Raw genomic sequence first — 21,867 nt, 5'->3', positions numbered from 1 at the left:
TCCTTGCCGACCTCTGCTCCTCATCCGCTTCTCTATCCTTACTTGTCAGCCTTATTCTTTCGCCCGAGATCATCTGGCTGTCGCTGCTTATATGGCTGCCCCCAAATTTGCCGGCATAGGCAAGGTGGATCAGAAGAAGATGCGCAAGCAGATGCGCGAGATGGCCCGCCAGGGAGCCTTCAAGGTCACCGATCTGCCTCAGACTGTCTCTGAGGAGTGCGAGGCCGTAAACGAGTCTGGTGGTGTACGTCTCAATGGTATTTCCTTCACTGCCCATTCGGACAAGTTCCAAGACAAGGCATCGTCGGACCTGAACCCCACGTCCACCCCTTGGCTTCCTAACGAATCCAAGGTCGACAATAACGACAAGGTATGTAACAAATTCCAGTCTTCACACAGCCAGAGATCGCCATGACTTACAAACACAACAGCTCAACGGCCAAGTCTCTCGCACCCAGTCATTGAACGGAATGACGAGCGGCTCTCACTCGGTCGCAACTTCTCAGGCTGGCGAGATCGACGAGGACCAGGACAAGTCCGACATTATCGGCCAGGTCTCCTCTCCTGCTATCACGACCTTGCCTCCAGCTGTGTACAACAACAGCCAGATCATGTCCGGCTTGCAGTTCGCCCCCGGCCACTGGGCTGCTCCCCAGCAGAATGCTTCTGTCTCTACCAGCAGTGTAGCCAATGGTGGACATCTCAGCGGCAGCGCTTCGATGGGCAATCTCCTTTACCACACCCCCACCCGCCAGAACAACGGTCTTGGTGTTCTTCTCTCCAACGCAGGTAACCGAGCTACTGTCGACACGGTTGTCTCCAGCCCGGTTGGCAATGACACCCCCACGCCGAACAACCTTGGCATGATGACCGAGCCGCGCAACTTTGCTCCCCGCATGACCGACAACTTTGCTCATCTTGGCATGCCGCCCAAGTTCACTTTGAAGAGTGCGGACGGTAACCCTACGACCACGACTGACTCTCATGATCCCTTCGCTGCTCAAGCCAACCAAGGCGGCCCTGTTCAGATGCCTCTTTTTGGCTCTCAATACAACGCTACGCAGATGTTCATGAATGGACAGGCCTCCTTTGGCACCCCTACTGGCGAGACTCTCAACTTTGACAACCTTCCTCAGGATGACCAGTCAGCCAACGCCATGGGACCTAGTCCCCAGCCTTCTGTCAACAACGGAGGCCTAACTCAGAATGCTCAGGTCCACAATGTGCAGAACGTGCCCCTTCAGCATGTTCGTGACAATGGTAACGTCACGACGCATCAGGGATCGACTCAGTCCTACACCAGCCAGGGCGAATTGGTTCCATACCAAGTGGGTTATCCGCCGCGAAATGTCGCGCCTCGAACTGTCGTGACGCCCTACCTGGCCCCTCCCGAGGCCCCTCTTACCAACTACATTCGCAGCCAGCGGTCTCCTCAGCTCAACCGTCTGACGGGTACACCCACGGGTTTCCCCTCTGTCGAGACGGCCCTGAACCATGTCAACTTCCCGTTCATCGAGCCAGCCAACCGCCCGGGCAACTCTGTGGTTCGAGGTGTTGTCAAGATTGGTAACGTAAGTTGGCCTCAAGACTTACTGTGATAACTTGTGCCACAGGTACTGATCAGCTATAGATTCCCTTTGTGACCAACCGTTCCGAGATCATTGCTGTTCTCGGCCGCAACTCCCGCATCCTCAACGATACCGAGGAGCCCGTTCACATCATCATGGAGCGTGTCACTGGCAAGACCACTGATGCTTACGTCGAGTTCCACACTCTGGAGGATGCCACCAAGGCCGTCGAAAAGCATCAGCAGAACCTCAGTCGCGGCAGAATCACTCGCATCGGCCAGCGCCCCGTCGAGATTGAGCTCTCGAGCCAGTCTGCTCTCATGAAGGACCTGTTCCCTTCCTCTCGTGGTGTCTTCTGGAACGGATGCAACCCTCAGGTGCTTCCGGACAACGCTCAGGAGCCTTGGGAGAACTTCAAGGGCTTTGTCTCGAACGAGGAGATGACCATGCTCGTCAAGCACGTCGAGGTGCCTCACCGCGTAAGTCTGTCCCATCCTAATTACCTAAACGGTACCCTAACACACCGCGTCAGTCCCCCTTCTCCAAGGAGTGCCCTCAGCGTCCTTTCGAGTGCCTTATCAGCACCTTGTCCAAGTTCCCTTGGCACATGAAGACGCACATCACTGTGCAGCAGCGCCATGCCATGCACAGGGCCACATGCGACCTGCTTCGTATCCTGGTCAGTAGCATCCGCGACCACCGTGACGAGGTCAACTTGACCCAGCGTCTCCTGAAGCGCGTGGTTGCTGCAGCGATGCGCTGTGAGGGCTTCTCGGCCACCCAGAAGGACGACGTCGCCTACCTGGTTGACATGGAGGAGATGGAGCAGAGGTCTTTCGGACAGCCGCGTTTTGCCGAGAGCTGGCGCCACCTCTATGTGCTTGTGCCCAAGAACGGCGTTCCCCTGGACGTGATCGAGGTAAGCTTCCCACCGAGCGGGACAAGATTTCGTGAAACTTGAGGGTCCAGAGCTAACCGCTTGTGTCTCCAGTGGTACATTTCTGTCATTCGCGACGAGACCAATCGATTCCTTGAGTCGCAGCCGTTCCAAGAGAAGTGCCAGACCCGCGCCGTCGGCGACGCCACGGATGGCTACTTTGGCTACTTCTGGCGTGAGCTGAACCACCCCGTGGGTCCGGTCTTTGACACCATGACTCTGGCTCAGCTGGCCTCTCACGAGTATCAGACGATGGAGTCGATCATTCGTCGTGCTCTGATCACTGCTGACCTCCACCACCGTTCGGCGCTGCCTGGCATTGCTGCCCACTGAAGGGTACGCGTTTATCGAGAAGACAACCCAGCGACAACGGCGAAACTTGATTAGGGGAGTTGCTGCTTTCTAACTGGAAGAAGCTTGACGCGTTGCACTTTCTGCTCTTGGTACTTGCAATTTTGCGTTTTTGACTCTCGTATACATACACATACGTCGGGTCAGCTTACACATACGTCGGGTCAGCTTTTCTTTTCGCTGCAGTTTGCATCCATACAGGTCGCTTTCTTGGGCCCGTTTATCTTTTTTTTGCGCTTTGGACGAGTCAAGGATAGGGCAGAAGGTTGCCAAAGAATTACGGGCTGAATTTGGTTTGTCTCAGGCTGAAGCTCACAGGAACAATGGGGGTTTTCTGGTTTTCCTTTCATCACAGGCGGGGGATTGCTTCGGATTGACTTTTTTGAGGTAGACTTGGGGGTTCGAGACAGGCTGATCTCTATACCCGCTCAATGAGAATCCTACGGTAGTTTCTTGCGTCTTTTTGTTCGGTTGCCCCTTGAGTTCCTTTGTTTGAAACGAGAGTGCCACGGCATCTAGCCCGTAAGTTTAAGTGGCGTCGCGACGGCGTGGGTGGCAGAGCGAGAGGTGGGCGGTTTTGGTGGTAATGGTGAAGTTGAAGTTGGCGAGTGGAGTGCCGTAGTCGCCCACCTTAGTGTTGGTGGCACGCCTAGCGGCCCAGTCAGATGCGGCTACGGGCCACCGGGGTGGGGGACGTGGAGGGGGGAAGGTACTTCGTACCCGTGGACATGCTCTGGCTGCAGGAACCAGCGCGGCATCAGGACGGCATCGGCCGGCAGCTGCAGGTTGAGAGTGCAGGGCAGGACCGGACAGGGCGACCAGAAAGGGACGTGATAGGGCGACGCTCAGTGGGAATGGAATTTGGAGGGTTCCATACACTAGGTTCCCCTAACAGGGCGTTCTACCGGCCCGCCACGGTGGTTTTTGGACGTGTAGCGTGCGTGCCCAGGCGTTGTTTGACGGGCTGCCCTGGCGAGCGCGAATTGAAGGGGCACGGGCCAGAGGCGGGGCTCGTCTGCGGTCTGGGGCCACTAAGACGACGATGGACCGTCACAAGGAAGCAGGAGCCCCTGAAATATTCCATGCAGGCTGGCTGCAGGTTGGCGACGACTGGACAGTGGAAGCAGTACAACAACAAAGTGTGATGGGCCGGATGGGCTCCGGCATGGCTCATTACGGAGGGCGGGGCGGATGGAATATTGGCAATGGAAGGTTGTTGGGAATTTGGTAAATGGCGACGGGGTGAGTTTGATGAGTTGAGGAAGAAGTAAGGCAAGTTGCCGGTATTTCTCCGATGTTCGGTTTGATCACTTCAGTGCACCGAGAGCAAAGTCTGGTGGAAAGCTGGACATAATTGCCCCGACGATTGATTATGCCGAACATGTCGAACAGCCAACACAGACTTCCGGGGTTACATCGATCAATGACTAGCCGGGCAACATAGCAGGTATGTCCAGTACCTTAACTAAGGTATGTCGTTGTTCCATTGGCCCAGTTGCCCAGGCGCAGAATACGGATAAGTCTACGGCAAGGCGGCCGTTGATGGGGAACGGTCAACACAAGTTAGAGCACAAGCACAGAGAGACCAGCAGCAGAAGTGAGCTTGTCAGCGAACAAGGCAGTAGATGTCCGGACCAGAGTGCTAGGTACGGACAGAGGCCCCAAGCAAGCACCGTCGAAACAGAAGGCGCGAATCACTTTCAGGAAAAGGGGGTCCATCTCCACTCCACTCTCCCGAGCTGCACAAGCTTGAGCAGGAGCAGTTTGGGATTGGACAGATTGAAGCACTGATTGGATCAAGGTGGATTGGCACCATCGAGTTCCCCGGAAGCAACGCACGGGGCACTCAGCGGTTCGATAAGGTAAGGAAGGCAGGTATCTGAGGTGAAGGAGCAACGGATGTGAGGTAACAGACTGGGCAGACAGTGTACCTGCCTATGCCACCCAGACCTGTCACTTCTTTTGTTGCGGGCTGCTCGTGCTGCTACGGGTGCTGTCGTATCGACTGTAGCCGGACAACTAATGCAGAATAGGGTCAAGAGCATAGACAGAGTACCTTACGTTGCGGTAGCAAGGTTCCATGCCGGCGTGATGATCGTGGTGGTGGTGGTGGTGTGGTTTGTTTGTTGCTGCCACTTTCCGTGCGTTTCCTTCATTAATAGTACTTACCCAAGCTATTCCGCACCTCCTGCCTCCGCTGCCCTGTTATTACCCAACATCTTTTTTTCCCCCCAAAGGAAGAGGGAGAAAAAAGAAAAAAAAAAAAAGAGAGACCCCAACGCGCACTCACTCAGCACACGGCACACACCTCAGGCAGCTTAACGCGACTTGCAGGAAGAGGGGCGGTAAACCTTTTTTATTTTTATTTTTAATTTCTTTCCGTCCTTGTACAGAAATACAGCCAGGAGTTGTCACTCGGTTTACACACGCGCACACACCACAGATCACATTCTCACGGATTTTTCTGTCACCATGTCTGCTCAACCTGCAAACGACACGCCTGCTGCTGCGGCGGCTCCTGCTGCCGCTCCCGCACCGGTTGCTGACGCTCCGGTTGCTGCTGCTGGCGGTGCTTCTACTCCTGCTGCCGATGCTCCTGCTGCTGCTGCTGCGGCTCCCACCGCTCCCGCAGCCGCCGCTGCCCCTGAGGCCCAGCAGCAGACGACCGAAGACGCTGCTCCTGCTCCGGCCGCCCAGGCCACCGAGACGAAGCCGGAGCAGAAGAAGGAGGAGAAGCCCGCTGCTGCTGATGAGAAGCCTGCCGAGGAAAAGAAGACTTCTCTCGCCTCATTGTTTGAGAAGCTTCCCGGCATTCTTGAGGCCGCCAAGCACAAGGAGATGTGGGGTGTCCAGCTCTCTGACAACACTCATGTCCCGACCACTGTTGTCCTCCAGAAGTTCTTGCGCGCCAACGACGATGATATCGCTAAGGCCGCTGACCAGCTGCAGAAGGCTCTTGAGTGGCGCCGCGATACTAACCCCGGCAAGCTTCTCGACGATGTTTCTTTCGACAAGAAGAAGTTTGATGAGCTCGGTTATGTGACCACCCACAAGGACACCGAGGGCAAGGAAATCATCATCACTTGGAACATCTACGGCGCTGTCAAGGACAAGCAGGCTACCTTTGGCAACGTTGATGAGTGAGTATTAGTCTCATCATATGAGATTTTGATCTCGCCGAGAAAACGTCTTAGCTCACCGATTTCCTAGATTCATCAAGTGGCGTGCTGCTCTCATGGAGCTCAGCGTTCGCAAGCTGGCCCTGGACAAGGTCCAGACCCCCATTCCCGAGGGTGGCGAGGATCCCTACCAGATGATCCAGGTCCACGACTACCTCAACGTCAGCTTCTTGCGCATGGACCCCGCCGTCAAGAACGCCTCTTCCCAGACCATCAAGATCTTCGCCATGGCTTACCCGGAGCTGCTCAACCACAAGTACTTCGTCAACATCCCTGCCCTGATGGGTTGGGTCTTCAAGGCCATGAAGGTGTTCCTTGCGCCCAAGACTGTTGCCAAATTCCACCCTCTTGGCTACGGATCTGAGTTGGGCAACGAGCTCCCTGCTCTGAAGCAGTCACTACCCAAGGACTACGGCGGCAGCGGCGAGAGCATCAAGACCACCGGCCAGACCGTAAAGCTTGCTGATGCCGCAGCTCCTGCTGCCCCCGCCACCGAGACCAAGGCTGCTGAGACTCCTGTCCCCGCTGCCCCTGCTGCTGCTGCTGCTGCTGCTGCTGCTGCTGCTGCTGCCCCTGCCGCTTCCGAGCCCGTCGCTGCTGCTGCCGCTCCTCAACCGGAGAAGGTCGCCGAGGCTGCCCCCGCGGCCTCCGAGCCTGTCAAGACGGAAGCTCTGGAGGAGGAGGCTCCCAAGACAGAGGGCTCCGAGGTCCCCAATGTCGCCGACCTCAGCATCAAGGACGACGCTGAGGCCAAGGAGGCCGGCAAGGAGGAGGCTAAGCCCACCGCTGCCTAAACGGCGGCCTGTCTTCGTTTCCTTTCTTTGTATTCACTTCCTCCGGCTTGACTTTGGGATCGTTGTGGGTTGATTTGCGGGACAAGGAGATTTGGTGGCCTCGCGGAGGTCGAGGAGATGGATACCGCCGTTAGACAGACTGGATTCGCCTTTTTCGGCTTGGGGTTGGTCTGTGTTTATCCTTGCGTTCATGCCATAATACCCATCTTGTGTGTGTTCGTGGCGTTTTCCGAAATTCGATTTCGATTGGAACAGAGATCCTCAGACAGACAGATTTCTTTTAATAGGAACAATCAACCAATGTGATTTACACTCTTTTTCTCCCCTTGTCATTTCAAGGTTTTTCTTTTATGGCCTTGCCTGACTCGGTGATTTGTCTGCCGTCTGAAACAGATTGGTGAAGACGCACATTGGTCTTTTTTTAATGGACTTGCTAAGTCTAGGCAGACTGTGTGCGATCGAGGTCACAGTGCTGGTGGTGCGCACCCACCTCGTCGACCCGCCCAGGGGGGCATCGCCTGAAATCCGACATCCGGAGGTTTTGGGGCCATTGCTATTATCAGCACGACTTCGTCATGTTACATTCAAGGCAGCTTCAACTAGCTGTTTCGATTTTTATAGCGGACACGGTCTTCTGAGCAGATGTAAATTGAATCAGCGTGATTCAGATATCCACGTCATCACCGGGTGGCGTGCTTCTCCGCTTGGTGCAATGCTAAAGGCGGCATCCGTTTCTTCCGTAGTCTTCTGTAGATCACCTGTTTTGACTGTGCCTCTGTAATCAGTATGTCTACTATCATCGCCATCTCTACTCTTGTCGACGTCCTGGAGCCTCCAGTATATGTACTTCGAGCACAGGAAATAAAGTCGCACATGCGCCGCGACGAAGGCGAGTCTTCTCTGCTGTCACTGTGTAGCCACGCTTTCAGCTAACCTCCAGAGCAACGATTCAGATATTGCTGCAAGCCCGCGTAGCTGCCTTGAATCTCGTCCTAGGTATCATCTTGCCTTCAACATTCCGCGCAGGCAACTCTGGTCCGCTGGTGACAGACCTCTTAGCCCCCCCATGAGCCTTACATCTCTCCAAACTTGGAAATGAGAAAAACAATTGAGAGACGCCTATGTCCCCTGTGTCTGCGCGACTAAACTTTCCCTATCCGAGACGTAGATGATCGAAAGAAGCAGGAATATCGACGATAGTAAAGACGGCCATAGTAGAAATGCAAGAGACGTCACGGGAGATGCAGTCGCCAAAGCAAAGCCGAAAACAGGTCGTCTCACAATTAAGTCAATGGGAGATAGGTAGTGCTTCGTCATGAAGTTGTAACAAATTTGAGGTCAACATCTCTTGTTATCTTCATATCCCGTTGAGTCTGCGGTCGAGATGTGCTAATGTGCTAAGTTATTTGGCTTCATTCCGCCAATGGCATTTTGGTGCGAAATCTCACGTCTTGGAGGTCTCACAGCATGCACTCCTTCCATCATTTCGGCCTGGTTTCACCACTTGAGTTGTTTGAGGATTCTAATTGCAACTCACTTTTTCATTTCCTCGTACATGGAATTGAGTCGATGTAGGCAGTTCTCACGGAGCAGTCCATGGCCCGTATTGCACCTACCTTGCAATCAAGTCGCTTGCCTCTCTGTGTGACTAGGCATCATGGGCGAAAGTCCAAGATCCCCTCTGAAGAGTTGAAATTGAGTCATTTCAATGCAGATCTCGCGAGCCCATGAGACTGAGGTTTTGTTGTGAACGACTGGTAACTAACATTTTGGTGAATCGGCTGAGACTCAAAGCAGGCAGGCGACCTGGAGACGGCGGCAAGCGGCTGGGGTAAAGAAGACGATACGTGCGGGAAGTCCGAGGTGTGGTGTTGTCCATCATGCCTCTATCGGGGCGAGGCTCGGCCAGCACAGGCAGGAGTGGCGCGCCGGTAACAGAGACAGAAAGTAGGAGGTGGTCCGAGGAGATACAAACAGCACAACCAGATAAAACTTGAACATGTTCAACTCGAATCCCCAAAACCAACCACACATGATGCGATGGAGGGCTTTCAACTTATGGAATCAATTCGTGTTCCCCGAAGCATTTTGACTATATACAACTCAAATGCCCCGGGTCAGCCGGGAACTTGGTCAATGGCTGCGTAGTCAGCTGATGGAAGGATCCAATGTTCAACTGGGATGTATATAAGTGGAGGAGGACAGGATGGGATAGGACAAGAGCTGAGGAAGGGACAAGAGGAGACAGGAGAGGAGAACGGGAGACAGCCCGAGGGGAGGCACACACGAACCGTGGGTTTCTGTTTACCTTTTTTTTTTTTTTTTTTTTNCAGCCCGGGGGGGGGCCCCCCCGAACCGTGGGTTTTTTTTTTCCTTTTTTTTTTTTTTTTTTTTGTAGAGACCAGGTCGGCGGCCAGATCACGCTCTTCTGTGTACCTCGCTCATCCTTCCATGTCTGCAGTCTCACTGCCCAACCTCATTCTCATTCGCACAACCCTTTGCCATTCGCATCCGCGTCTATCTTCCTTGACTCGACTTTTGACGAAGGACCGGACCTTACAAGACCGGCCGCAGAGGAAAGCGAGGCACTCGTAAGGAGAGACCAGACTGCTGCGGCGTATCCGTCCACATTTAAGGTCCTCTCTGACACAGCGCCAACACCTCGCAGCACGCCAGGCAAGTCTTCCCGCCCTGGGCCCTCTCGCTCTCTCTTTCTTCGAATAAAGACTGCGTGGTCTGTCTCCTCACCCCAGCAAGCACTTTACCCACCACAAGCACCTCCTCCGGGAAGTCTTCTCACAACCACCGGATCTCCACCACCGTCTTCCACTTCGTACTTCTTCGCTCAACCGCGTTCTTCATCTCTTCTGTTTTTGGATTGCCTCATCGCACAACCTAGACGACCTATCTGTCTGTTCCAGAAGACCCTGACGCTTTCTCACGAGATCATCGCAAACAGTCGAAGAGGAGTAGCAGCAGCAACAGTGCGGTAGCAACGCAAGCAATCAACCGAGAGGACAAGCGGGCGAGCAGTCACATCCGTCAATCAGCTCGCTCCATCCCCCCAACCATCCACGCATCCATCCTCGATCAATCAATCAATCAATTCACATCGGTCGCGTCCCCACTCTCCGCAACACGACACGGAACGTCCCTCAAGCCATCCCGCCCTCCATCAAACCGCTCACTCACTCACATACCGCGTCTCCCACCTCATCTCACACCTTTTCGCGCCTCTAACCGCGCAACCTCTCTACACTCCCACACATCAGCCCGCTCTTACCACAACCCTTTTTGCTTATCTGGCACGGTCCAGAAATTTTCATCAATCGACACGCTGCAAATTCAAATCTAATTCTCAGCAACAGCCAACTTTTTTCAAGTTTCTTGTCTTTGTTGCAGACTCCAATTTTTTCAGCCTTTCCCTTGTCAAACAAACAACAGCCCCCTTTTTCCTCCCTCAGGGCGCTACTGTTTTTGCACGGTAGCTTCTTCAGCACTTGCAGCACACAGAGTAGCTCGCAGACCAGCTCCGGAGGTTACCTTATTGCCACTCAATGCCCGGCGAGTAAGCTAAAGGGTAGCGAACGAACGAGCCAATTCTGCGTACCTGCCCGTTTCCGCACCCCGGTCCAATCCAAATCCCTCCTTCCGCTTTTCGTGTCGGGACCTCTGCCGCCCCCAACTTTCTTCCACGCACACACCTCATTTTGGAACGCGTCGCAACTCGACTCGAGATACTCTCGAGAAGCTTGTCGACTTTGCCAACGCTCAAAATCGCGTCGAGACTGGGCTTTTCATCCCAATATGTCTCTTTTTCCCAGCGAAAGCGGCTTGTCCGCTGCCGCCACTGATTGCTCTTCCAACATCGCGTCGTCGAGCTCGACACCCCCTACTAGCATTTCCGACGTTGCCAGCCAGGCCTCGGACGGCCCCAAACTCGACGATGTGCCCGTCCTCCTCGAGACCGAAACTCACATCGAAGCCCATATCGAGGCTCAGATCGAAATCGCTTCCGAACCTACTGTTGCAGAGCCCGCTGCTCCGGTCGAAGAACCTGTTGCACCTACCGAAGAGCCAACACCCGAAACTTCCTCAGAACCGCTGTCTGCTCCCCGTTCTCGTCGGTCTTGCTCCGGAAAGGCCGTGTATAACTTGTCTCAACTGAGCGGTACCGCTAACCGCGGGCACCGACGCGCCAAAGGCGATGATGTGGCCAGCAGTCGTCGCAGAACCATTTCAGGCGACACACTCGTCAATGGTGAAGCTGATGCTGTCTCCCATGTTGCCGGCAACCTTGTTCGCGACGGGATCGACGCGTTGGACCTTCAATGGTCTGTCGGCGAGCTGAAGGCCCCGCGCGCGAAGAAGGCCAAGGCGGAGAAAGCAGAGACTCCCAGGCTTACCCGCCACACTGCCCGCATTTTCAACACTCCTGTCGACTCGCTTGCGACCAAAGTTTCAAGCCTGGGCAAGCGAAGTCGCAAGACGTTTGAGCAAAAGATCACCAAGATGTCACGCGAGCTGCGCCGCCTCCAGGACACGAACGAATTTGCCGGTATCGAGGAAAAGCCCGTGATAAGGACGGTCTGGTCAAACGGAAAGATGGTTATTGTCGATCAAAACGGCGATCCAATCCAGCCCAAGAAAAAGGCCAGGTCTGAGGAGCCGAAGAAGGAGGAGGCAGCAGTGGAGAAGCCCGCAGAGGCCGAGAAGCCCAAAAAGACGAAGCGCACAAAGAAGTATCTCGATCGTGGACTGTATGCTGGCCAAGCGACTCCTGCCGACCTGACCAAGGGTCTGTCGAATGCAGAGCAAAAGAAGCTCGCACAGACTCCCGAACTTCAAGGTTACGGGCGTCCCAACAAAGCGCTTCCGCTGCCCATGTTCAGTGGCTTGCGACTGCTTCTCAGTGGACGCGACTTTAAGCTACCATTTGATGTCTGCAACCCTCTGCCGCCCGGCCAACCGAAGCCTGACGAGTTCAGGAAGATGACGAAGAGTATGTGCCGATTTTGTACGCTGAAGTGCTTGGTTATACTAACTTTTGGTAGACCGTTTCATCGGCGATTCCATCATCTACTGGAAGAAGACACCTCATTTCCTGGACCAGTCCAAGTGCGTTTGCACACCCGACGATGGCTGTGGCGAGAGCTGTCAGAACAGAATTATGCTCTACGAGTGTGACGAGAAGAACTGCAACGTTGGGCGCGAAAACTGCACGAACCGCGCCTTTGCCGATCTTCAGGAGAGAAAGGCGGGCGGTGGAAAGTACCGCGTTGGTGTTGAGGTCATCAAGACGGCAGACCGTGGCTATGGCATCCGCGCCAACCGTTGCTTTGCGCCGAACCAGATCATCATGGAGTACACGGGTGAGATTATCACAGACGAGGAATGCAGCAATCGCATGGAAACCAAGTACAAGGACAACAAGGTACGTCTCCGCCCAGTCACGTGTTACGGACATAAAGCTCACATTACCAGTGCTACTATCTCATGAGCTTCGACCAGAACATGATTATTGACGCTACGACTGGAAGCATCGCTCGCTTCGTCAACCACTCATGTGCCCCCAACTGCCGTATGATCAAGTGGATCGTATCTGGCCAGCCCAGGATGGCGCTTTTCGCAGGAGACAAGCCCATCATGACGGGAGAGGAGCTTACGTACGACTACAACTTCAGTCCTTTCAGTGACGAGAACGTCCAGAAGTGTCTCTGTGGCGCACCGAATTGTCGCGGCATTTTAGGGCCGAAGCCTCAGGAAGTCAAACAGCCCAAGCCGCCCAAATCGACTCTCAAGGCTGTAGTGAAGGGTGCTATGAAAGCTAGCAAGCGCAAGTTCGAGACGCTGGTGGGAGATGATGACGAGACTGGCAGCGCTGTCAAGAAGCGCAAGATCAAGGCTGCTAAGGGAGCGAGACATTCGCTGTCGGCTACAACCAGCCTGAAGGCCGTCAGCAAGGCTGCTACAAAGGGCGCCGCAACTGTTAAGAGACGCGTGTCGGCAATGGCAATTTTGAGCGGCAACACAAAGTCAACTCCGGCAAAGGCGACGCCCACGAAGGCAGCCGCCAAGAAGGCGACACCGAAGAAATACACGGCACCCAACCCGGCGCGCAAAGCTACCGCTGTCCGTAAGTCGGGCAACGGAAAGATGCTCAAGACGTACGGAAAGGGGTCGCCCAAGAAGGTGTCGAGCCGTGCACCCAGCATGACGATCGTGGCTGCGGGAGCAGATGATGACGAGACACCCGTGAAGAAGACGACGATCGCTACCAAGCTGCACAGAAGCCTTAGCAAGGCCTCGCGCAACGCATTGGAGGAGCTCTCTCGCGAATCTACTATCAGGCTCGTCAGCCCCGAACTTGTGAGCCCCGGGGCGACCATCACAGCGCGACAGGACTAGAAGAGGGGGCGTGGCGGATGAGCTGTACTTCGGGTGCACGGCCAGTGGTTAATCATTTAATCGAGTTCTGACGTCGACAAACGAGGGCGGTCCGGATATGTTTGGCGTTCGCAGGTGATTTCGGTCTCTCAACAGGCGAAACGGGGACTTGTATATTATGGGATGGACGGACATGGGGACGACGACGAAAGGGTTGATGAAGGGGTGACGGGAGGCAACAGCGTCAGCTTGCCACTCGCGGAGCAGAGGGCATTTTCTCCATCTCGCTGCATACGTACGATCGGGCCCCTTGGCCAGTGCCGGGTCATGTTTTTGATAGTATTTTTTGCGGTGGCAGCAGAGACAGGTCTGGGCATATTTTTTCTACTGCATCATTTCCGATTGGCAAGGGTCTCTCCGGCGGCGGTCATTGTCGACGCTCTGAATACATAAAGCACACATGTTTAATGATGAAATGGGTTTTTTGCATCGAGTTTCGGTCTCAGCAGCGCAGGGTTTTTGAACGATGCGGCTCACAGAGCGGTGAGCTCACCGAAGCGTGAATTATAAGGCGGCAAGCGCTGATTGATGACTTGATGCCATCTGAGGCGTCAGCGTCGAGGCGGCGTGCTTGGGGCCATTCGTCTGACCGAGAATCGCAGATGTGGATCCGTCACCGACTGGGTCGGATAGAAAGGGAACTTTTGTTCCCCCGCCCGGTTTCGAAACAACTGACATTTTCTTGGAGTAGCAGTGTCTCGCTTCTCTTCTAGAAGCCTGCCTCATATGAGCTAGAGCTGGGCTGTGTGCTCGGGAGTAGATGACAGGAAACAGGAAACAACACAAAAGCTATGCGCTCTCACCCTCGTCACCTGACGCTAGCTGCATGCCGTGTAGGCGCCTTATCAAAACACACTGGCGGGCTTGCTGCGCAATATTGTATTCAGATACGTCATGTCAACGAACATTTGTGGGAGAGAAGCGGAATGATAAACCTCTGATGTTTGTGCTGTGATGTTACATAAGCCTGCCCTGAGACCTGAACAACTTAGGCACCTCTGACCTCGGCCGCCAAATCTTATACGTCATGTCACGGAAAATATGAGAGTAAGTGGATTATTAGCTGAAACAAGACACGGGCTGATATTACGAGGAAGCCGCCTGTATGCCTTGAGTGAGACCGAGTGAGAGAGGCAGAGACGTTTAGTGTCACTTGGTAGGCCCTTTTTTTTTTTTTTTTTTTATTGAAAAGACCGCTGGATATCCTTTGGTTGGTTGGCGTTGGTTTGGCTAGCTGGGTCTGTGCCGCACGCGACAGCTCTGCCATTGGTTCGCACCACCCAGATACTTTGCAGCTCCTGATGCATCATCCTGACCTGACATCAAGCACAGGTGCTTCTGACTTGAAAAGGTGCTCGACGACCAAGAGGCAGTGTTACATTCAGCAAAGACCTTACCCAAGTGCACATTTTTGGTTGGAAACAGACTGTCGGGTTGCACTTCTGGTTTGCCTCGAATGAGCTACTGGTCCAGGGATATTTGGAGACTACTAAGGTAGGTAGGTGGGTACCCACGTACCTTACCTACACCTATCCCACGGTCTTAAAGGTTAGTGCGGTTCTTGCGGGGCTTTCCATATCACGAAGCCCCGCAAGTACTACGCTAACCTTTAACACCGTGGGATAGGTGTAAGGTGCCTTAGGTGGTGGAGCTCCTCGGCCGTTGTTGATGGTCTGTGCAATCGACCAGTGCGTGGTACTTTGAGCCGCATCGCGTGTGTCCAATCAGAGTGCCATTGAGGCAAGCCCCACTAAGCCAAGGACCCCTCTATCACTTTGGGGGTGTTCACGTCACCCAACCTCATCCTCAATTTTCCCCAACCACGGAGCCAAACGGTGACGGTGAACGACTTCGAAATATTTCGCGCACACAACCTGCGTAAATATGCCCATGAAAGATTCAGGCTACCGGTAAGCAAGGCATCTTTCCTTTCTCTAACGCGAAATTCCAAGTGGAGCTCTGAGAAACGCGCAGCCGCGCAAGGATAGAGAGCTAGTTTCGCGCGTTCACCGACTAAGTGGGCTTCCCGCAATGGACCCACGCCAAAAGTCGACCTCACATCCTAGTATGAGGTTCATTCGTTGGTGGCTTGATGCGGATGAGCCACGAGATTCATAGATTCACCGAAGATTGTAATTGGAAGAAAATGTTATTGCTATTCATGCTGCTATCAAAACTCCTCTATCCTTCTATCCCGAAACTCCATGAACAAAAGAAATGGCCGTTGATGGCGGTGCTGGTTACCGACGGGCGGATGACACTAGGTACTGCTAATCGTTCCGCGCCGTAACATGAATCTATCTATCCGTGGCTGTGCAGTGGTCCTGTCGCCTTACTCAACGATTTCCTTACGTTTGCTCTCCGTGTGCAAGCCACCAACCCTCCACCGCTAGTCGCGAGCTTGAGTGAAGGCGGTTGGAGTGGTGGCGGCAGTGCTGGTTTTACACCGAGAGATGTTGGCTTGAGATAATGCTCGGTCCGCCGTGCCGTGGGCGAAGTTGTTTGCGATAGCTGGCGGGCCAGATATTGTGAGCGGCCACTCGATCGAGGCAGACGAAGCGCGAGCTTCCCCTGCTGGATTTTCCATGGACTCGGCCGAGCAGCTTTCCATGTGTCGAGATGGCATTTATCGGTTGGCTGGGATGGCAACCTGCTGCATGTTGCAGTACTCACAGCGCCAGTGGTGGCAGCTGGGACAGGCTTGGTCTGTTGAAGGGTTCAAGGGACCAGTGCTACAGTTGCTACAGTACCAAACCCAAGCGTAGGTTACCGCGGGCTTGCTTGGTCTCTTGCTGCTGCCGCCGGTGGCACGGCTGGAGGAAGAGGAGTGCTTGTGGCTGGGCATGGTTATTGATTGAGATATTTGACGGGGCTTGAAGTTCGTGGTGGAATGATCTAAGAACGAAGACAAGGTCCTTGCTTGATTGCCTGTTTGTTGCGAATGGGAAGAGTGTTGCTTATGAGGAAAACTGATGTTGAGGCGGATGATCTGCTTCTGAGAGTAAGAATCGAGGGCATCGCCGGGCTTCTTATGTTCCTTCTGAGAACGCCGGATGGTGTACAAGACCTCTCACGAGATGGTATTTGGTTTTTGACATTCTGCGCAATTGGGCATTGCAAATGAACGCAACGTCATTGTCCTCAAGTTCGCGATCCTGGACACAAATACAGCCCCGGGGGCGGAGCGCCAGTCCCGCTCCTCGGTGAAGATATGGAATCGCGCATCTGCGCTATACGCAAATACCACAACAATTCCCAAGTCAACTTAAACAATTCCTTGTCTACCGCAACTGTCTCATCTCAATATAATTAAGGAATAAGTGTGAGAGCTTTTATTTTGCAGTTCGTGACAGGGCGAGAGGCAGTGCCTCCGGTGTGTGTACCTCAGGTATCGGTGTCAGCTCCGCGATCTTCCAGCCCGCCCCGCCCCGCCTCGTGTGTTTCCGGCACCGAGACTTTAGACCGGTCCTTTCACACCTCCTTCCACTATGTGCACTTCTGACTCTGGTGCCTGACTACGGTGCTTTCGAAACTCCCTCGAAAACTTCTTGTGCATGAGACTACCGACCCCGCGGCGCTTCACCACACCCTTAAAAAGGACTATGCGTGCTCTAAAAACGGCGACAACCAATCGCGACGCCTCAAAATATCAGAGAGATGTTGGTCCCTTCGCGGGTAGGCGCGGTCCTTTTGACTTCTGTGGGTTGCATTCCGCTTCATGCGCATGCGTGGAGCCTATGACTCAATATGCAATGCGAGAGAGCTTGAAATGACGGCACTGTAAAAGTACCGATGCAACGACACCATGGCCGTGAGAAATCGGGATGCTGCTGCTGCTGCTGTCCTCAGCCGTGGGCTTCACTTCTCGCGATAGCTCTTCAGCTCTAGGAGGCGCTGGCTGCCAGGTGTGGCTTGAGGATGAGGTTGGTTTCACGAATGAGGCACCAGGGGCGCCAGAGGCGATGCAAACTGTCTGAGACTTCTTCCTAATGCTGAACTCAGCGACAGAGAAGAGGCGTGTCTTTTTGCCAAGGCTTACTGTAGCACGAGATCTATTAAGATGCGCGCTTATCTTTATCTTTGGACGATGAAGCCACTGAGACAAACCCATTCGCATCTCACATCAACGTCATTAAGGCTTACTCGAGGTTCTCAACGTTAGCTCACATCGCACAAAGTTCATGGGAGCCTTCGGAATATAGAAGTGTGGCTGAAAGAAAGCAAGTGAGATCTATTGTAGAGAGTGTGTCGTGAGACATCTAACCTGTAGACATGACCCCAGACCCAGACAGACATGGATGGAAAAAGAAAAGTGATACCAGAACCGCGCCAAGAAGTCTAGATGTGAGCCAGTCCATCAATAGGAAACCGCGTGCATGTCCCCATCTTGACTCATTCGACAGCTAAGAAACGTCGCCAAAAGAAAAGAAAAAAACACCAATGAGGCAGTTCCCCGTAAGAGGAAAAGGTAGGTCCATGCAGATCATAACTCCAAAAGATCAACTCCCCATGCGTATGCTCACAAAACCCCCGAGTGGCAAAAACCACCTCGGCCACTTCGATTGGTCCAATTGACCAATGAGTCTTTGCAAGTTCCGTCTAATCCAGCTCTTCGACACATGACAATTGGGTCGAGATTTGACTTGTCAGAGCTGTATCGGACGATTCTTTTCGTTGACCACTTCTCGAGAGCGAAGCGGCGACGTAAAAACACGACTCCTCGTCGAGGAAGCTCTCAGGCGACCCTGACCTTGACCTGCTGTAGAGGGCAGTTTGCGCAGCGGAAGACATTGCAATTGGGGCAACCCGGAGTCGAGTTGCAACTCATGCCCGAATCACCACATTGGCACTAAAAATCATGAGCATTAATCAAAGAAGATTAGGGATCGGGCTTTCACTTACGCATGTCCAGACCCAATGATGCTCGTACTTCTTGGAAGAAGACTTTGAAGAGTGTTTGTGGGAAGATCCTGAAGGCATATTGGAGTAGAAGAGACGGAATCACTGTGAGACAGTACTGTAGATAGAGTAGTGCAAAAAAGTGATTGAGATTTTCAAAGCTCTGTGAGGAGTGACGATGGAATCTGAAGACCGGTGATGATCCAAAACTTCAGGCCACAACGACATCCAGCTCTGTCTTTTTATACATATCCTCCCAGAGGTAGATTCGCGACTTCTCACGGGCTCCCATATGAATTCGAGGCCAAGTGTCATTGGCATTGTAAGGCGATGTAATTACAGACAACCAAAGCTCTCAGCCACGTACGGCGACCACTAGACGCCTTTTCACGCGATGCCTTAGGCGGTCTTGCCGAAGATGTGAATGAGCCCTTGCTCGGTGGGGTCCCTTTTGTGAATCGGTGTCGGTAGCTGCTGCGGAAAGGCATCCTCGTCCAATATCAAGGATTCATGGTTCAAGACAGGATGGAGCAAGACATCCACCCCCGCGTCGTTCCCAGGCTTGAGGTTTGCGCCTCTCGATTGGAACGTCTCTGCGCGATTCATTGGCAAGGAGCCTCGCTCGTCATGGCCCTGCGCGTTTTGCGCCTTGAGAGTCAGGGCCGTCGAGACCGATGCTACGGTCCGCCTAGGCAGATATGGCATACCGCAGTCCCTGTGGAACAGTTAGCTCGAGACAAACTAGCCGAGTTAATCCACAGGGCATGGGGCCAGATGACTCTCTGGTTGCCGAAGCTACGGAGAAGGGCAGCCGAATGAGAGGCGAGCAGCAGGGTGCGAAGAAAAAAGGACCGCAGGAGAGTGAGGACGGGGAAACAGTAGGGGACGAGGCGAAAGACCTTGATTGCGGCTCTGCGCGCGAATTGGCGGTGGGGGCAGGTGTTGTCTGGCTGCATTGCCAGTTCTTGGTGAGGATTTGGCAACCAGGAGGCTCAGGGGTTACCACACACCAGGAAGGAGGCTCTACGGTTTATTTCGGGTTGGTGCGGATTAATTGCGCCTGTTTGGTACTTTGAAGGTTGGCATTGCGAGAGTCCTCTTTGGGGAAGCGCAGCCGCCTGGTTCCCAAGGGTTCCCAAAGTCCTGTACACCGACAACTAGGCAACCGGACTCCACTAGTAACCATGGAAGGCGGGCTTGTCTTCGAGTGTTGGGCAGCGCAGAGCCGCAAAGGAATCACTCTTCGGCTGAGTTTGGCTCTGTGGCACACTGCGACCCGCGACAAAGTCGACTCATACGGCTGTTGCGGTCGTACATTCCACCAACACGAGCCTGATCCTGTGTCTCTGTCTCCCTGCAGGCGTGCATGGTCGAAAACGGGGATTTGAGTCGCATGTGTTGACATTGACGAAAGCTTGAAGGTCTTTCTCGCTCTTTTGGCTAGACCCGCACCAGCTTGCAGGCAGCAGTACCTTCCCATCAGAAAGGGAAACGAAGCAGGCTCTGGTCTCACTGTCGGACACCATGTCCCAAGTCTTGGGACAGCGTAAGCATGCAGCTGAACCCCGCCTTCTTCGTGTATCCCATCACGTGACCACTGAACATCCCGGTGATCGGCTCTTGGCCACAGGTGATCGAACACTGGGGTCATTTTTGTTGATATCTCAGTGTACTTGAGTCCCGGTTGGCCGATGGAAGTGCAGGACATTGACGATCCCACTTGTCGAGAAATTTGAAAGCCGGGGATGTTTTGCCGTAATGTGGAGGCTTTGCCGTTCAGGATAATACGACGGCAGCGACATAACACTGCTATACGAAAGCGTAAGGCTAAAAGGGGCGAAGAAAAGGTTAGTAAACATGATTAGTAGTATAGAAAAAATAAGAGTAATGTCGATGATAGGAACAAAGGGGAAGTAAAATACTCCCTGTTCCAAAGGTGTCCACCCGTATGTATGACAGAACTGTCGTTCGAGAAGATCGATAAATAAAGGGGTGAGGGGAGGGGGGGGTTCCGGATGCAATGTTAGAAGCTGAATGAGCACATGTGGCTTCGATGGGTTCCGTACCTCTGGGAATGAGCACAACATCGGTGGAACCTGGATCGTTGATGCGTTGGTAGTCGTTGACAGCCGCTACGTATTGAGACTCGGCAGACATATTCTTGTTCATCTTGATTCCTCCCTGTCTGGTAGTGAGTCGATCGTAAATGCCAAACACAGCCAAACTGTTGGCCCATTCATCGATGAAACTCTTCGTCCATTCGTTCATTCAGTCGGCGAATCAGTCGAAAGATTTCCTTTAGGCGATTTGTGACTGGAATTCGGGTTGCCGGTGAGAAGACAATAAGAGAGGATGTGCCGTTATATACTTGATATTGAGGCTCAACACCACAACACCTGACACTTCAGGCCAGCACTTCAGGCCAGCAAACTAGGGCATCCCTGCAGCAGCCGTGATCAGAAGGCTCTCGCATTGAAGCCTTGCGAGACCGACCAGCTGACGACTTAGGAATAGAGGCCTTAGGAGGCTGCAAACTTGCAAGACTAAAAGTGCACACTCGAAAGAGCCTCGGCTGGAGTATGGCAGAGATCCACTGTGAATGGGCCCATTTGATCATGCCGTTCTGGCGGTGGCTGGCTGTCCGGCTTACAACACAGACCGCAGAGCCGCGGGTCAGAACCAGTTGGAAGCGAGATGGCAAGTGGTCTCGGTGTTACCTCACTAAACATTTGCGGCTCCTTCTGTCGCCGTTAAGGTTGTTGAGCGAGGGTGTGAAGCAATGCTTGGGGGTTTTGAGGCATGCAGGCGCCTTGAGCAGCGAATGACCGGGCTCGCGGTTGATGAACCATAGCTGGAAGGAGAGAAGATGCTTTTGGGGAGCAGTTGTGGGACTGGTAACCCCATAAATCTGTGAAAAGTCGAAAAAGTCGTGTCATAGGTGTATGATGCACGGGGTTTGTGAAGTTCGTTGCAGCATACATCTGTAGGTTCACCCAAGTGTGGTGTGCTGCACCTCGAATGATGGTAGTTCTCGATATGGAAATAGCAAATAAGCGAGACGCTTCTGTTTTATCAGTAGATGTTGAAGCAGACCGGAGAGGAATCTGCGATGGACAATTTGGGGCTCGTATGACAGTCGGGGTCACCATGGATGCCTAGATGAGAGCTGAAATGAATGCAAAAGCGCGGGTTGTGAAGTACGCCGCGAATGGAAGTCCCTTGATCACCATGCCCAAATTCAAGTTGGCGACATCGCTGATTACGGCAACGTAAACACTCGCAAAGCCACTTTAGTTGACGCCCAACTTTGCTGGGCAGCAAGACGGATCTCAGGCCACGATCCGTTGCAATGTTTGACGCGCGTTTGTAAACAATCATCGTGATTCGTTGCCGGCCATCAATGTCTGCGAAGGAGGGTTTGCCGGACGTCAGTGCCTGGATCGTCCGGGGGGAAAACGAAGGTCTTTCATTCGATGCAGCGAGGCGAACAGAAAGAGAGAGAAAAGTAGCAGTTTCAGGGGGCTGCCAATGGCGAAGTGTGTAAACGAGGGACACACAGAAAGCAAGATGATTCGCATGAACGGGTGGTGGGTGTGGATGACGACGATCGTAAAATGATGGAAAGGCAGTGTTTCCGGTTCCCAAGTAGGTTGGGTGTGACAGAGCCAGAGAGGTTGGTTGGTACGGGAAAA

General features: G+C 53.5%; 3 protein-coding genes across 3 annotated transcripts; all 3 read left to right on the top strand.

Annotated features, from left to right (window-relative positions):
• Positions 1-49: 49 nt before the first annotated feature.
• Positions 50-2,838, top strand: GCG54_00012536 (uncharacterized protein; the record flags this gene model as incomplete). The annotated part of the gene is made up of 5 exons (XM_045412412.1): positions 50-370; positions 432-1,571; positions 1,631-2,047; positions 2,101-2,487; positions 2,560-2,838. Coding segments are annotated over 5 exons (2,544 nt in total), but the record flags the coding sequence as incomplete, so codon positions are not given.
• Positions 2,839-5,328: 2,490 nt separating this feature from the next.
• GCG54_00012535 (Phosphatidylinositol transfer protein sfh5) lies at positions 5,329-6,829 on the top strand (the record flags this gene model as incomplete). The annotated part of the gene is made up of 2 exons (XM_045412411.1): positions 5,329-5,996; positions 6,067-6,829. The coding sequence occupies 2 exons, from the start codon at positions 5,329-5,331 to the stop codon at positions 6,827-6,829; spliced, it is 1,431 nt and encodes a 476-aa protein (XP_045261446.1).
• Positions 6,830-10,636: 3,807 nt separating this feature from the next.
• Positions 10,637-13,237, top strand: GCG54_00012534 (Histone-lysine N-methyltransferase ASH1L; the record flags this gene model as incomplete). The annotated part of the gene is made up of 3 exons (XM_045412410.1): positions 10,637-11,831; positions 11,884-12,263; positions 12,314-13,237. 3 exons carry the CDS (start codon positions 10,637-10,639, stop codon positions 13,235-13,237), a joined length of 2,499 nt encoding a protein of 832 aa, XP_045261445.1.
• Positions 13,238-21,867: the final 8,630 nt, after the last annotated feature.

The sequence above is a fragment of the Colletotrichum gloeosporioides genome, assembly GCF_011800055.1.
Source record: "Colletotrichum gloeosporioides strain Lc1 chromosome Unknown consensus_65, whole genome shotgun sequence".
In the NCBI taxonomy this organism is placed as follows: domain Eukaryota; kingdom Fungi; phylum Ascomycota; class Sordariomycetes; order Glomerellales; family Glomerellaceae; genus Colletotrichum; species Colletotrichum gloeosporioides.
This window is presented reverse-complemented; position numbering and strand designations above follow the sequence as displayed.